Source organism: Musa acuminata, chromosome BXJ2-4 (assembly GCF_036884655.1).
Source record: "Musa acuminata AAA Group cultivar baxijiao chromosome BXJ2-4, Cavendish_Baxijiao_AAA, whole genome shotgun sequence".
Taxonomy (NCBI): domain Eukaryota; kingdom Viridiplantae; phylum Streptophyta; class Magnoliopsida; order Zingiberales; family Musaceae; genus Musa; species Musa acuminata.
Genome location: NC_088341.1, coordinates 30423743 through 30439837, shown reverse-complemented (window position 1 = coordinate 30439837; position 16095 = coordinate 30423743). Strand labels below are relative to the sequence as shown.

At 44.3% G+C, this 16095-nt stretch overlaps 3 protein-coding genes across 5 annotated transcripts; 2 read left to right on the top strand and 1 right to left on the bottom strand.

Moving 5' to 3' along the window:
* The first annotated feature begins 1255 nt into the window (after window positions 1-1255).
* LOC103979477 (GATA transcription factor 5) lies at window positions 1256-3175 on the top strand. 2 transcript variants are annotated; one of them, XM_009395640.3, is made up of 3 exons: window positions 1256-1412; window positions 1609-1956; window positions 2076-3175. In XM_009395640.3, the coding sequence occupies exons 1-3, from the start codon at window positions 1305-1307 to the stop codon at window positions 2850-2852; spliced, it is 1233 nt and encodes a 410-aa protein (XP_009393915.3). In that variant the 5' UTR covers window positions 1256-1304; the 3' UTR covers window positions 2853-3175. The 2 variants fall into 2 exon arrangements, with proteins under 2 accessions (XP_009393915.3, XP_018678843.2); XM_018823298.2 differs by having other exon boundaries at window positions 1391-1530.
* A 2025-nt stretch (window positions 3176-5200) lies between these two features.
* On the top strand, window positions 5201-9993 carry LOC135584206 (UPF0496 protein 4-like). Of its 2 annotated transcripts, none has more exons than XM_065104536.1 (2): window positions 5201-5357; window positions 8680-9993. In XM_065104536.1, the coding sequence occupies exon 2, from the start codon at window positions 8690-8692 to the stop codon at window positions 9812-9814; it is 1125 nt and encodes a 374-aa protein (XP_064960608.1). In that variant the 5' UTR covers window positions 5201-5357; window positions 8680-8689; the 3' UTR covers window positions 9815-9993. The 2 variants fall into 2 exon arrangements, with proteins under 2 accessions (XP_064960608.1, XP_064960609.1); XM_065104537.1 differs by having other exon boundaries at window positions 5213-5357; window positions 8677-9993.
* Window positions 9994-12678: 2685 nt separating this feature from the next.
* On the bottom strand, window positions 12679-14006 carry LOC135610254 (salt tolerance receptor-like cytoplasmic kinase 1). The gene is made up of 2 exons (XM_065104534.1): window positions 13494-14006; window positions 12679-13407 (listed from the first exon to the last, which is right to left on the bottom strand). Exons 1-2 carry the CDS (start codon window positions 13945-13947, stop codon window positions 12725-12727), a joined length of 1137 nt encoding a protein of 378 aa, XP_064960606.1. The 5' UTR covers window positions 13948-14006; the 3' UTR covers window positions 12679-12724.
* Window positions 14007-16095: the final 2089 nt, after the last annotated feature.

The following is a 16095-nucleotide window of genomic DNA, read 5'->3' as shown; positions in this document are numbered from 1 at the left end:
TTAACTGACGGCCACTTTGGGGCGAGAATTTGGCCGTTATGGCCGGAATCTGCGGTCTCGTCTCGTGGACACGTGACTCACAGTCGACGGAACTCTCAGTTTCGAAACACTTTTGGCTCGTGGACACGTGGCTTTGTGTCGGACCAACTCTAAGTGTCGAGCTTCGACTTCTCTGGGCGTACGATGATCCTCCTCTGTGCACGAATCCTAAAGAAGCACACCGTCTCCAGTTCCGGGACCAGCGGACTCGAACATGTACCCGCCCATGTGGCAGTTACGAACCTACTTATCCTATTCGTTTCAAAATCGTGATGCGAATGCCACGTTTGATCGATTTTGTAATCAACAACCTTGTTGCAAGTGACGAGTCTCGTAATCTAAGCCGCGAGTTGATGCGTCCGTTGATGGCTCCCCAGGCGTCCCTCCCCGGCTGGGATAGCGACCCCGGCCGCCGCCACGTTGGGCCGGTTTGACTCGGTCGGCCCGGGAGATGAAAGCGTGAAATGACCCTCCTGGCCCGGCCGAAAGCGCCTCGGCTCGGCGGCCGCTCCGAGGCGCGCCGGACCAACACTTCACTTGTCATCTACGGAACGAATCCTCGAAGCGACGCGTCAAGGAATCCGAGGGGCACTTGCGTCAACTCGTACGCGTCACGTCCCACCCCCGTTACCATCGCGTGATACAAACACAATCTGGCGCGTGTGGTATGCCTAATATGCCCCCACTCTCGGGTGTCCAATTACTGGTCTGGAAAAGAATGGAGGAGGACATGTGAAATGATAACACGTTTAAGGCGACTGCCTCGGGACAAAAAGCTGCCGCTTCTTCCTTTTGATGCTTCCGTGATTCTGAGACACGAGGGAGGACAGAATCGGTAAGAAAAAGCTGTCCATCCAGTAGCAATTTGGTGGGAGCCGCCAATTCGAATGAATGGGGTCGGGATCGCGCTAATCTTGACGAACAGTATGACCACACAAATCTCACTCCCTGGAGGCAAAAGGCCATCATCAATCAGTGTGTCACTCAAAAGATACGTGCCACGGGGGGGATGTACCAAATGGAGATGGGTCCGCCCCAAATCGCTCTCGGTGATTTATGTTGGAATTTCTAATTTTCGATTATTTTTTAGTCTGAAATTATATTTTGTTTGAGGAAAATAATGTGTGAAGCGTATTGGCAATCGCGTCCTGAAATTTCGAGCTGGCCATTAAATTAAATTAAGTGGAAAAAGAGTAGTACGAAAGGTGACTGGGGATGGGTGGAACAGAGCATTTGTTTCGCTTATAGGCATTGGCATCTATTCAATGCTACACGGAACGCCCATCACCTCCTCTTCTCCCTCTCTGTCTCTGCCCCTTCGCACTCCACGGCCTGCGTCTGTTCCTCCCTTGGCATACTCCCACTGCTCTCAGGTAGGATGGATCCCAAGTAAATATGCTACAAATGACATATTTGGGACGGAAATGGAAGGAAAGACGGAATCTTTCTTCTTTTCTTGTGCTACTATGTTCCGTTCTACACCCCAAACATGTATTTCTTCCTTTCTTCTTCTTCTTCTTGTTGTTGGTGTTATATGCGGAGGTTTATGAAAGTTTGGTTGGGTTGCAGGGCGAGAAGGAAAGCAACATGGAAGTGGTGAATGCTAATTTGAGACCGGAGATTTTGTGCTCAGGGCAGCAGAAGCAGCAGAACCAGGTGGTTTTGAGTGAGGAGGCGGGTTGGGCTGTCGAAAGGGGGAATATTATGGGTGAGGCGTTCTCTGTCGACGACCTCCTCAACCTCGGTGAGTTCGTGGAGGACGAGATGGAAGCGGCGGAGGAAGAAGCAGGAAGAGTATCCCAAATTGATTCCCGAGAAGCTCATAACAAAACAACGCATTCTTCTTCTTCTTCTTCTTCCTCGTCTTCGGGTCTCACCTTCGAGCTTCCGCTGCCGCTTTCGGATATATGTCTTCCAGTGAGTCTCGTTGCATTTGTTGTTGGAATAATAGAAGATAAAAGACTATAGTTGCGATTTTCATGTTAGAAAGGGTAGATTTTGATGCATTCCGAGCTGTTTTGCTGTGCTGTCTTCAGGCGCATGATGCTGCAGAACTGGAATGGGTTTCCTTCATCATCGACGACTCAATCTCGGAGTTCCCGTCGTGCTCCGGCGTTGCATCCCTTTCTCCGCCGCCGAGCGGCGCCCAGAGTGAGAACCTCCAAGCCCGTGCCGCCGAGCCACAAGGTCAAGGCCCTTCCTTCCTGGTCCCCAACGTCTGCGCCCTCTCCACCGAAGCCAAGGTCCCCGTCAAGGCCAAGCGGAGCAAGCGCTCGCGCAGCGCCACCGCCACCGCCGCCTGGTCCATGTCCGGCCCGCTGTCCTTGGCGGACTCCTCCTCGTGCTCCTCCACCACCACCACCTCCTCCGCCTCTTCTTGCTCCTCGACTTCTTCCTCTTCCCCTTTCCTCATATACGACCCCTCCGCGGTCGCCGTCGACCAAAGCTTCCTCCTTTACGACCATCCCCCGCAGCCCAAGAAGCAGAAGCCGAAGAAACGCGGCCGGAAGCCCAAAACGCCGCTGTCCACCGCCTCCGGCGAGCGGCGTTGCAGCCACTGCGGCGCCCAGAAGACTCCGCAGTGGCGGGCCGGCCCGCTCGGCGCCAAGACCCTATGCAACGCCTGCGGCGTCCGTTTCAAGTCCGGCCGGCTCCTCCCGGAGTACCGCCCGGCGTGCAGCCCCACCTTCGTCAGCCACAAGCACTCCAACAGCCACCGCAAGGTCCTGGAGATGCGCCGAAAGAAGGAGGCGGAGCTCCTGGCCCCCGCCGCTTCCCCGCCGCCTCCCCTTTTGGTAGCAGTCTCTCTGTAACGGATTGGGTCTTCTTCTTCTTCTTCTTCTCTTTTAGGTAGCGGTTTAGCTTCGTCCCCTAGCTTTGGTAAGTTCGTCTCTATTACTAGTTTTCTCTCCACCGGTTACACTACATTATATTCCTGTGCGCTTTCGCTGAAACAGAGAGAATAGGGTGTAGGAGAGAGAAACGATAGATTTTAGCGAGTTATTATGAATTCAGATGATTGACCTGACTGCCTTTTCTGCTCAAAATCTACAGTGAGAGTTGGCTTCAGCTTCTGACTCTGAAGTTTCTTAGTTATTTCTTTGTTTGAATTGAATTCAGGACTGTTCTTGTTGTTTGTTTTGGATTGTTCATTGAATGTTCGACATGGGTTGAACCTTTTACAACTTCAATATGTTCCATATGCGAGGATCACATGATGACACTATTTCCTTGCCTTCTCTTACCAATCCAAACCTAACACAATCCTACTCCTACTCTGTGAGCTGGAAGCTGTGTAGTAAGGTTGCAATAGAATATGCAAATCACATGCCATGGGATTATGCTTTGCCTACAGGTTGGATAAAACTTTGCGTATCCGATGGATAGAGAGAGAGAGAGAGTTTTGCTGTAGACCATGTGATCATTCAGCTCAAAGTAGACTCAGTGAATGGCTCTTTCCTGCATCCTTTTGTCCACTAGTTGAAATTAGAAATGTGGCACGGACTTTGATACACGATGCAATCATTAACCAACACAGTGTGAGGATTTATCAGGGAGGCGTGCTTCAAGTTAAGCAAAGATGGAATGGATTTCTTTATCCTCTCGAGTGCTCTTTCGGGGCTCTGCAATCATGTTGTCCGAGTAGCTATTGTTGACAAGGTTTAGTGGAGTTTAGTGGGATCTTAGTGTGCTCCTAGCGACGAGAGATGGAAGTGGCCTTAGTGGTTACGATGGTTTGGATGACGGTGACTGGGGGAGAAGAGATATGGATTAGAGATGGCAGCATTCCACGTGCTATCTTGGCTGGGTTAGATAGTGACAGGGAAGCCCACTGTATCTTCCTTTTAATCCAACTCCAAATCACACTTTATGTCCAATATATACTGATAGCATAAACAACTTTATGCCGTGGCCTTGGACCGACGTGGCTTGGTTGGGGGTCCGAATGACGGGGATCTCGCGTAGCGTCCCTCGAGGTCTCTCAGTGGCCAATCGTGACGGCCTGATCAGGATATCGCGTCGGGAGGAAAGCTTTTGCCTCGGCACCGGGGATGGGCGACCTCGTTCTCGTACCTGCACACAGGTCGGGTCGGAAGCTCGACCCGGACCCTCCGACGATCAAGTCAGTGGATGTGGAGGGGATTTTTTGTATGAAGAAGTGCCCCCCTCCCCCCCCCCCCATTCGTTTAGAACTCTGGGGTATTTATTGGTAAGTTTAGTGTTACCTAATGTGCTTGCCTGCAGGAGCAGGACCGTACATCTGATGGCGTCCGACATTGCCGCTGGTGTTGCGTGGAGAACCAAATTGCCGCAGGGTATGGGCGAGCCTCGCTTGTCGTCCTCCTCTGCTTCGGCCAAGCGTGCGGGGTCAGACAACGATGAGGTCGTTGTCTAAGAGCGGGTGACGTCGACGCACATCGAGTTGGCATTATTGCCCTCCTCCTCGGGCAGAGTGTCGTCCAGGCGTGGCTGACGTCGTGGCGCGTCATGTCACCGTTATTACCCTCATCATATACTATAAAGAAAAAGTTGATCCAAATACCCTTTCTTTTTTCTTTTTCTTGTTGATAATAATAGTACAAGTTCAAAGGTTTACTAATATTACAAGTTTTGACCTGTCTTCTGATCTACTTGTGGTCAACTCTACAACTTTTGAATACTTGTAGATGGTCAACCTTGGCACATAAGCATGCAATGCAACAAAGTCCACCTCTAATTTATTTTAGTTCATTATTTTATTTTTGATAATATATGTTGTATTTATAAAAATTTAAATCGGATGGACGGTCGAGAAGACGCAAGCGGATGAGATGGACCGCTTTGGACGGTTGGCCTGAGACTACAATTGTGGCTCCCATTACTGGCTATTGGGCCCTGCTAAAATTGGACTAATGGGCCGAGTCTCGATCATTCGGGGCCTCTACCCGATCCGAGTCGGCGTCAGACGATTCCTCATCTGGGCCCCATCTAGACTTTGTTTTCGGACTCGAAACGACTCCCAAATCTAATTAAATCTGAGATCATCTTCAATCTCGCTGCACGGAAGAAAACAGCGAACTCTGCAAGAGCTTGATGCAATGGGTCCGGTGCGTCACCTGTAAGTTGATAAGTGGAGGATCTCTGCTTATTGTGTTCGAGCTAAACAGCCGAACGCAGAGTACCAGGAGATAACGACTGGGAGCGGGCTCCTCGACCGTCGGATTCGAAGATTAGGAAATGCGTTGGAGCCTCAAATTGAAGGTGTGGTGGCGGGGACTGATCACGAGTCGGTGCCGAACCAGGCCATCGTCTTCTTCATCTTCGTTGCGATCTCTCAGGTACGAACCCTCTTGCCCTTGATCACTAAACTCCTCCAGATTCGTTCGCGAATGGTGTTGTCCCATTCTATCTCGCGTCCTTGTTGTGGAATGGATCGATCGATCGTTGAATCCATGATTTCTGTGAAATTTTGGGTTCCTTGGATGCATTTTTGTTTTCGGGTTATGAGGGTTCCGATGCGATCGGTTGGATTCTTTCTTTTTAGTTTCTTTTGCTTCTGTCGGCGTCGAAGGAGTTGTCCATTTTGAGATTTGGGCGTTTCTTGATGCCTTCATCTCTTGTCGCTGAACCAGTTGTCTAGTTCTTGATCATATCGCCGAGATTCCTTTGATTATTTTGTTCGCCGATGCGATCATTCGGCTTCGTTCTTTTCAGTTTCTTTTGCTTCTGTGGGCGTCGATGGAGTTGTCCGTTACATATGTGTTCTTGAGCAGTCCGTTAGTGTTATGATTTCTTTGCTTTTTTGTGTGCTGCTTGTTGGCTTATGTTGTTGCAGAGCAGATTGGTAGGGCATGCGTATTTACGTTACGAAGACTTTGTTGTCATAGACAGGAGCCATTGTGTATTAGCAACACATAATTTAACTGATCTGCCTTGACCCATTTTGGTCCTATCAGTAAAAAACCACATCTTGACGGGTTACAGGCGGTTCTGGTTTCGATTTTGGATCCGTCAGTTTCGGGTCCAGAATCATCGATTTTGGAATCTTTTTTTTTTTTAATTGATGTTGAATGATCAATTTTCAATCAAATTGCACATAGTTCTGTACATATAAATTGCTAGATGATTCGATTATTCCTTCAGTTAATGTATCAAATAAATCTTCCATTGTCTTCTTACATGATCTCTTGGATCCTTGGCTTCGTTGGTCCAATCATCAACATATGTTTAGGTCTTACCTGATTCAAGGGTCATACTCAAATGAGTCTCATCCTATATACATCCTCCAGCACTAGTAGTTTGCTTTACAGCTATAGTGTTGACACGAGAATTTAACAATAATTGATAAAACTAGAAAGGTTGTTGAACACAGTGCTCACCATTAAGAATTGGAAAATCTCAAACTGTATAGTTGTGACCAAACTTATTCAAAAGAAGTGGTTAGATAAATATCAAGTTTGGAGTTCGAGCCTATTGATTCTCTAGATTTCTTTAGCTTTCTGCAACAATAATTATCATCCGATACTAATTCTATCACGTTCTCCATCTTATCTATATATTGAGAAGGTTGGGGTATACTGTTTATTATAAATGGCACTATAATGGTAGTCAACGATCATATTTCTAGCTTGTCTCATATTTAACTAATATCAACATTTAAGTGTGAACAATCTTAATAAATATCCAAATAATTATGCAAACAAAAAATAGAAGCAACATGATAAATAAGTAGAATAATTTCCGAAAGAATTAAGCCACTTAGTCTTTATTACCTTAATGATCAAGTTCAACTCATTATCATTTTTATATTTCATTTAGAGTGTTAATAACATTGATACATTCAATTATTCAATGAGCTGTAGGATAATAAACATAAAATGAACATAAATATAAGAAGCATTATTAAAAACTTTCAAAATATCTACATTTTTTTTATAATGAGCATATAAATTCACTTGTTTCACATTATTTACAACAAAGGTATATAATAATTTTTTATATTCAAAACTCTCATTAAATAATTCGGTCATACGATGAATTTCATCGGAAAGAAATATTTTTGAAAATCTTTTGGGTCTTTCAATTTGATTTGCAAAATCTTGTCTACCCTTTCATTACTTGTGGATGTGCCCACAAAAATAAAATTGCTTGCTTAATGAGTAAGTAAAAAATATCAAGACATTTAAAACATTTTTGTACACATAAATTTAAAATATGACATATCCATCTAATATGAAAAAATTTACCAAGGTTGGCTGTCAAATTTATTCTGAGTCAGGATTAGATGCAATATTTAAATATGCATTATAAAAAAAATAAAAATAAAACCAAATTATACTATTTCAAAATGGTTTTTATCAGTCTATAAATATCGTCGTCTGAATGTCTATCATAAAAAATGCTAAAGGCAATCAATCTATTTTGCATAGTGCTCGTTATTAATCCAATGATATGTAATTTCTATGGAAGAATGCATTTGCTAATGATCTTACCAAATATTACTACAAATAGCATAGGTCCATCAGAAGATCAAAATAAAATTTACAAACTTTTCCTTTTTTATAAAGTTTGTGATGGTGCATGTGAGAGTGATCCTATGAACAGGTTTTGCGACATGATTTAAAGTATTTTGATAATAATTAATAAAAATTATTTTTTTAACAAATTGAAAGAGAAATGTTCAATGGAAAATAAAATTTACTAATTCCTTTATTTTTTTAGCAAAAAATTGAAATATTTGGGAAGGGTTAGTTATGTAGCTGGAAATTTGACTATGGTTTTTGTCAAGATTTGCTTGATTAAGATGCTTTTTCTCAATGTGCTTCCTAAACATCCTATACCCACTTCTTTCTTTAAATTTAGAACTTTGGGAGTAATAGTAAAGACCCACTTGAATAGGATGCTTTTGGTTACCAGTTTTGGAACCCTCGGTTCTGTAACCATGGTGACGTGGTCAGGTCTACCTAAAACCTTCATAGATATTTTGGTCATCAGTTCTTTATACATTGAAAAGAATTTCAAGATAACCTTGTGTCAGTGACCATTAACATTCTTCTGGCAGTAGATAACAAGATATTTGAAGCATACTAGTGCAGGTGCCATGCCTTCCTACTTGCTTAACAAGTATATACAAGGGAAAAGTATCATCAAAATGTTGGGGGATTGATGTAGGAGTGATATTTGGAGGGCTTCGAAATTTAGGAACTGATCAATCTGGACCTGATGAGGAATGCTCAATTAAATGCTTTTTCTAAACTTGTTTCATTAGGTCTATTGGCTTCCTTGGAACATAAACCTAGATTCAGATTCGCAAAGACATTGATTAATAGAATGTTGCGAGATCTTCAAATTGACCTTTGACAAACTTGTATGTTCCCAATTCTCTGAATCAAAAGTTAATTATCATGTATGCATCAAAGGCTTAGGCATATTAATTGTTGATCCCTAGATAAGCTTGCCTAGAGCTACTCATGTAGATGCTCAGTGAACCCAGCAGTCAGATGTGCCAGATGAAGATTTTATATTCTTGAGTGCTAGGTGCCATGGGAAAAGAAATCTATTTGTGATGGCAGTACTTAATCCTGATTTCCAGCTTTTGTTTTGATTGTTCTATTTGTGTGCGCTTGCTGTTCTGAAGAATATTTTTTATCTGGTTAGCAGTTGAACCAACATGAGTCGACCGCATGATGGACAGCGGATTTTCTTTCCCTTTGGAAATCCTTTTCGGATTATTTCCCCCAAAAGATCTTCCCAATCGCTGGAGATTCGTGAATTATTGTTTTCGTTCGAGCAAGGTCTGGCAGAAAACTTGAAAAAGCTCAAGCCTAAGGATGCCGCTGATGTTCTTACTCTATCTTGGATGAGTCTTGCTATGGAGTTCTTAGCAGATGCTCATAATAGCATAAGAACTTTCATTAATGATCTTCAGTTACCTGTTTCTGACTGGGATGAGAAATGGATCAGCATATATTTGGACAGCAGTGTGAAATTGCTTGATGTTTGCATTGCATTAATCTCCGAGCTGTCCAGATTGGATCAAGGCCAACTTCTGCTTCAGTATGTGCTGCATCTAGTGGACATATCGGTTAGTTATCCTTCGTCTGAACAGCTTGTACGAGCTCATTCATATCTTCATGAATGGATCGAACACATCTCTAAGAGCCCTAAACTAGACAACTTTGCTGTTGTCGTAGAGAGTCTTCATCAAGGAACTCTTGATCTCCCTAAGGTCAAGAGCTCCAAAGGGAAGGCACTCACGAGAGCCTTATATGGAGTTAAGGTCATGACTATATTTATTTGTGGCATCTTTTCAGCATCACTCTCAGGTTGCTCAAGAGCATTGATAGACCTGCATGTTTCTGCTGATTTCCTTTGGTTTGAGGCCTTCAGTGACTTGCAAGCTATTGTGAATGAGAAAATAGAGAGAAAAGTTGTCGGTGGGAAGGTGGTACTGTTCAAAGAGATAGAAGCAGTCAAAATATGTGCTTCACAGTTACATGATTTGGCCAACCATGTCAGCTGCAAGGAAGAACCTGTGCAAGATACAAGTGGCATTAATCATGAAGATGAAGTGCCTGCACCAGGGAAGAACACTGATTTTGAAAGATGGAGGTTGCAAGGCTGTGTTACCAATTTGGACGGCGCGGCAAAGAAGCTTGGCCATGAGCTAGGTTCTCTCTCAAATCAAGCCAATGACTTCTTCGAAATTATTTTAAGGGGACGTGATGCTCTGCTTTGCAATCTTAGAGCGTCCGCTGTAACACATGACAGTAGTATTAATGACATCAGGTCATGATGCGGTCAGATTGTTCTATGGGTTTTTATTGCTTTGTTGGGTTTGGGCTAGCAAAGTTCCTTAACGTTGATGATGAGTTTGAAAAAGCGTGTTATATGTTTTGGTTGTACTTCAATTTGTGCTGTAAATTTGTTGTATTATGTGATGTATATAATCTACTGTGCCCGTTTTGCGTAGTATTTGTAGTGTTATGATTTGGTTTGCACTGTTCATTATAATAAACGAAACTCTATTATGGACAGTCGATACCACGACAGCATTTGTAGAACAAAACCAGCTTTTGTTGCATACGAAGATGGTGAAAGTAGTGCAAAGATAATACTAGTAATTTTGATGCATGTGGCTAAGTCGTCGAGTTCTATCTATTATCCGCAAGCTCATAATTCGAGATTAAAAATCTTAAAAGGCTTGGAGGTACTCTTAACGATCTGACATATCTTTTTAGGCTCGGCCAAATGTGGACCAAACATAATTCTGCTGCTATCACATGCAAGAATGCTAGATTTTATTTCCAGTTCTGACATGCTTCATGAGACCCACAATAATTTAGCTTCAGCATCACCATCCACGGTGGCCGTCTCAAACCTATGACTTCCGGAGCCCCTCCCCTCCCTCTTCGGAACAACTGTTAACACCTCCACATTCTGTGAGGGCTCTCACGACTCATCCACCTGCCCAAAACAGCGTTCATAGAAAAATGACACCAATCGATTTATATATTTGTGTCGGCATATGAACAGATCACGCTGGATGTCATGAGTTCTTATAATTGTATTGTATGCGTTGGTGACAAACATACGACCGGGAATGTCATCCCTGTAGAGTTAGTTTACCGATGCTATGGTTCAAACATTAATTCTAAGAAATCTGTGTGCCTTTCCTGTTTTATCTCTCTCTACTACGTTACTATAATTCACTTTGTAATAGGAACTCGGTGGACCTTTACAGATCAGAAATAATGCACAGCTTTCTCGAGTCGCCGCTATGCAGCAGCTGCGCTGGCATCGGCAAAAGACATTTATGTTCATGCTTATCTTCACAGCATTTACCCCCACCACCGCCACCACCACCCCATCATTCATCCTTCACCTGTGACCGTACCAGCAGCTTCAGTAAAGTGATCCACATCGACGTCTTCCGGCCGCCATAATGCATCCAAATATAAAGCAAATCCATGGCAGGAAGCAACCGCTGGTATGATGATGAATGGCCTGCAAGGGGAAGCATGTGAGTGTTTGCTTAAAGCAGATTCTGAACAGATCAGAGTCAGAGCTGGATATTGGAGTTGCTCGTATTATTACTTGGAATCACAGCACACTCTACCGAGTCTCATTTATTTGCCTAAGCAATAAAGTATATTATGTAGGTGAAAAATCACATGGGCATTCATTATTAAGAAGACCCATAATAATGCACTATTTGGCCTTCGCTCATTGTTTAGTACCTTTCTGCAAAGCTGGGACTTGTGTGGCTTTTTGAGCTGCAAGTCACACACCCTATCACATGTCCACCATGAATTGAGTGTGCGGACTTGCCATTCCCTCTTCTCAAGTCTTTGCTCCCCTCCTCCGTGACAACCCTTATTAAAGCTGAAGAGAAGTCCATGTGCTCGCATGTATCCCACATGCACCACCTCCCTCTCCCTTCCTCGGTTCCTCATTCCCCTGTCGCAGCTCACAGACGACCGGAGATGCGGGAGGAAGACGAAGTATGGTTGACTTTGCTCTTCGGACCATAGCTGACATTTCTCTACGGCCAGAGCTACTAAATGACAATAATAATTTTGAGTTTCTGCGCGGTTCACGCAGGCAGGCATGTCAGGAACGGAACAAAACCCATGGCACCAAACTGGAACTCCTCTGCTTTGCCAGACCGAGTGCGCGCACAAGGACCCAAGGAGACAGTGGCAAGTAAAGCAACACAAAAAGTAGAGTTGGACTAGGCATAAAGTTCGAGGGGATCAAAGGTTTAAAGCAGCAGCAGCAGCAGCATCTCCACCGAGCAAGCCACCCCTTTAACACACACCGTTCCCTTCTCTTTCTTCTCCTTAATGGATTCTTCGGTTGAAGTGTCACACTCCACTTCTTCCTCGGTCGACACTAATATTCTCAACCACTACGTAGCCCTTCTCCTTCCGCCTACGTATTTCTTCGTCTTCTCTTCTTTGTTCTAATACTGAAGCTGTCCCTATTTGCTCATCGATGGAACGGTTGATATGTCAACGACAGACCTCCATTATACTATACGGTAGCTTTCGATATGGGGGTCACATTGGTCGCCGGGTCTTTAATTCACGGCCACTCGCTGATCGAGTCGGATGTGAGATCTGACGCGGTCACGACGTGGCAACCATTACAGAGAGGGAGAGAAGACGATAGCAGATGGCCCACCCGATGTGGCACTTGCAACTGTCATTCCACGTCTCCAATTCACACCATGCGCGCATGTATGATCTCACATAGTACAAATAAGAATAAACCTTAATTATGAGAGCTTTTTTATTCCCCCTCTGATTTAAAGTTGTACTTGAACTGTAAATATTTTTATCCTAATTTTTGACATCTGCACATCTCCCGAATATAATGAGAATAAAATTTGATATCATAAAAAGGACGTGTTAATATATAATAATAATATTATTCATTAATGACCTGATGATGATATCAGCATGAAATGTATGTGCCATCCTTTGGACCCTTATGGGTTGATTATTTAATTGGAGTGGCTTTTCTTCTAGAGATAAATGTCAAATGGACCTTTCTGGATAATTGCATGTCTCCACTTACCCAAAACCCCCTACGATATTTCACAATTGCAGTATACATCCATATATTTCCTCTCTCTCTCTCTCTCTCCCACTACGGCTATCTAATTTACATAATGGTTATATGACAGATGTGACCCCCTAATCTACAAATCACTTTTGCCGTCAGATTTTGATGCAACGGCTGCGATGGAAGACGATGCCTTGTCCCGCAACATCCTGACCACGTCCGCCATGGATGGGCGGAGACCGGGGTTGTCGCCGACGCACGAGGACGCCACGTCCACAGCCGCCTTCGCCTCCCCGGCGTCGTAGTCCACGCCCAGCCTGGGGTCCACCGCCTTCGCGGCCCTCCCCTCCGGGTCCCGCAGCACCGGGCCCATCGCCGCCGTCAGCCGCAGCTCCCGGCCCGCGTCGAACGCCTCCGCCCCCGTGACCAGCTCCAGCAGCAGCACCCCGAAGCTGTACACGTCGCTCTTCTTGGAGACCATCCCGGAGCGCAGGTAGTGCGGGTCGACGTAGCCCAGGGAACCCACCATCATGGCGCGGGCGGAGCGCGGGGGAGCCACCGCCGCAGAGAAGCCCGCCCGGGCCGACCCGAAGTCGCACAGCTTCGCCTCCATCCGTCCGTCGAGGAGCACGTTCGCGGCCTTGACGTCGCCGTGCACCACCTGGGGGTCGCACCCCTCGTGCAGGTACTCCAGCGCCTGCGCCACCTGGTACGCGACCGCCATGCGTCGCGCCCACGGCAGCACCTCGCCGTCGCCGTGCAGCCTCTCCTGGAGGCTCCCGTTCGGCACGTACTCGAACACCAACACGCCTTCTTCCTCTGCGATCGGGAACCCAAAGCCTTCAGCCAATTGGGAGAAGACGAGACGAGAGGGGGGAAGCGTAGGGAGGGGGCGAGATACGGACCGCGGTCGTCGCAGTAGCCGAGGAGGCGGACAATGTGGGGGTGTCGGAGGCGGAGGAGGACATCGAGCTCCTGGCGGAAGGCGCGATGCAGGCGCTCGCTGGGGCGGTGGAGCTTGAGGGCAGCGAGGGAGGTGTCCGGGAGGCGGGCGAGATAGACGGTGCTGGAGCCGCCCTCACCGACAACCGCGTCGGGGGCGAACTTCCCGGTGACCGACTCGATCTCGGCCCATCCGAACCGCCGGGCTGCGGAGCTCTTCTCCTTGCCGACGACGGTTTCGGGGCCGTCGGCAACGCGGGCCTGGGCGGGGCCGAGCTCCAAGTCGTCGGACCTGCGGCACCAGCCGCACAGGGGTATCCTGTACCTGCGGAACATCTTAAAGTAGGCGAAGGAAACGAGGGCAATAGAGAAGACGACGGCGGCGGAGGCGAGACTTATGGCCAAGGAAAGATGCATAGTAGAAGGAGGGGGAAGGGAAGAGGGAGATGAGAAGGTAATGAAGGAGGAGTGGGCGAGAGGAGCATTATTTATATATAGGGAGGGCTATCAGCTTCAGTTCTGTGATGCAAGCAATAAATGGGTGCCGAGGGAGGATAGAAGGAAGGAGTCCGATTAAGGTGGCTGGTTAGAGTCCACATAGGGAATAATTGGAGAGAGGAGTGGGAGGGGTCCCCAAAGGGGCATTGATGGGAATCTATGAAGAGGGAGCGGGGTTTGGTTGGTCACCCATCAATCATCATTGGAGCATTCAAGTTTGAGATAGAGGAGTGGGCGGTGAGTCTGCTGACTACAAATGATTGGTTGATGTGGTAAAATTTTCAGTCAATATTTCATGTAAATTGATTTTTACACAGCCATCGTTCATATGGTAAACCAGGGTCGTGAAGCGAAATTGACGATAAATTCTTTTATGTTTGTGTGTTAGAGTAAAATATTATTATCATTTTTATCAGTCGATATGATCCAAATTCATATATACAAGAATATTTAAGATGTTTCTGAGATAAAAATACTATACTTTCAAGGTGAAAATATCATGCTCCCAAGGTCGAGGGAGGTTTTTCGATCCGATCGTAAGTTAGTAATTCGAGATCCCTAATTATGGGTTCGAATAATTTCATAAGAGAGTCAACTCCTTTTTTTTTTTTTTTTTCTCTTTATGATATGTTTTTATACCTTAAAGAATAGAAAGAAAATTTATAATTATCATCCTTATCGTAAAGAAAATGAAGAAAATTTGAGTCTTTCTTATAATAAAAAAAATGATAATTACTTTTATTGCCATAATAAACAAGAAGGAAATTAATATTTTCCTACTTTGAATCTTTATTCACATAAGACAGACGGATGGATGAAAGGTAACAATGAATTTTTTATCAATTTATATTTTTTTTCTAACAATGGTGATTTGTATTACCATCATAATAATAAAGTTACAAAGAATATAAGTGGAGGAAGATGTTATTTGGTAAAAGAACGTGACTTTTTTTATATTTATTTAATTCGGAGCACATGCATTTCTCGTGTTGAATGTGGCTATTGAAAGTGTTTTGACTATTTATTTATGTAACATAAGGAAATTTTATAAAGATATATTGGTAAAATACTTTGTTTTGTCGCTAAAGAAAATGATTTTACAAACAATACTAACCACTCTTTACAAACTATAAAAAACAAAAAGTCAAAATTCTTAGTGACAAAATGGTGTTTCATCACTAAAACCGTCCTAAAGAAGAGTAGAAAATGCAAAGTGATAGAGAGCTACCATTTCATTTCATACGTCGATGTTATTAGAGAATTCCATAATGGCAGTAGATTATTTGAATAAAATGTGTCTCTTTCATCAAATATAAATTGAGGATTTCAAATTTCATCCTATAAATTTACACTTAAAAACATTATTCGATACTGATGTATTGAATTAATTATCTTTGTGCTCATTTATATCTAACATGTAATTTGTATAGGCTGAGAAGAACCTGACTAGATTAGATAGATAGATAGAAAAGAACTTATCAGATCATTTTCAGATTTTGAGATCAAATCTTGTCCTCATCATTTGCTGTTTATAGTATACATACATTTTCTTCTTTTATGATAAAGAAAGAAGAACAAAGCTGAGCTCAAGAAGAAGCAAGTGCAGATCCTCTGCAATCTCAAAGACAAACCAGCTTTGTGGGGCATCTCCCGATCCAACAACTAGTGTCATTTTGAAGTTGAGTTACTTGCACAAGTGTCCTTTGGCTTGGTGCTGGGAGACAGCACTCGGAGTTAGAAATCAGCAAGAAGGTTCACAAAACAATGAGCAGGAACTGTACTTGCATTTCTTGTGTTCGCGAAACTTGACGGCTCAGAAAACACACTGTGAGTGCAATTAGGAAATCTGGATCTTATATAACCTTCATGAAAGCTGTCAAGAGAAGAACACACTTGGGTTTGCTGCGTTCGAAGATCGTGAGACAGAGGTCTGATGAGCAGAAGACCAAACATGTGAATGTACAAGGAAATCTTTGGTCTTTGTTCTTAGCGGAGGATGTCTGTCTGCTCCTTAATCAGCGAGCGGAATACAAATCTTTGGACTTGTGTTTTCACTTAAAGCATCTC

Coding starts and splice junctions, on each gene's coding strand:
- LOC135610254 (XM_065104534.1), bottom strand. CDS start 13,947: ATGCATCTTTCCTTGGCCATAAGTCTCGCCTCCGCCGCCGTCGTCTTC. Junction 13,408..13,493: donor CGGCTACTGCGACGACCGCG/GTCCGTATCTCG, acceptor TCCCGATCGCAG/AGGAAGAAGGCGTGTTGGTG.
- LOC103979477 (XM_009395640.3), top strand. CDS start 1,305: ATGCTACACGGAACGCCCATCACCTCCTCTTCTCCCTCTCTGTCTCTG. Junction 1,413..1,608: donor CATACTCCCACTGCTCTCAG/GTAGGATGGATC, acceptor GTTGGGTTGCAG/GGCGAGAAGGAAAGCAACAT. Junction 1,957..2,075: donor TTTCGGATATATGTCTTCCA/GTGAGTCTCGTT, acceptor TGCTGTCTTCAG/GCGCATGATGCTGCAGAACT.
- LOC135584206 (XM_065104536.1), top strand. CDS start 8,690: ATGAGTCGACCGCATGATGGACAGCGGATTTTCTTTCCCTTTGGAAAT.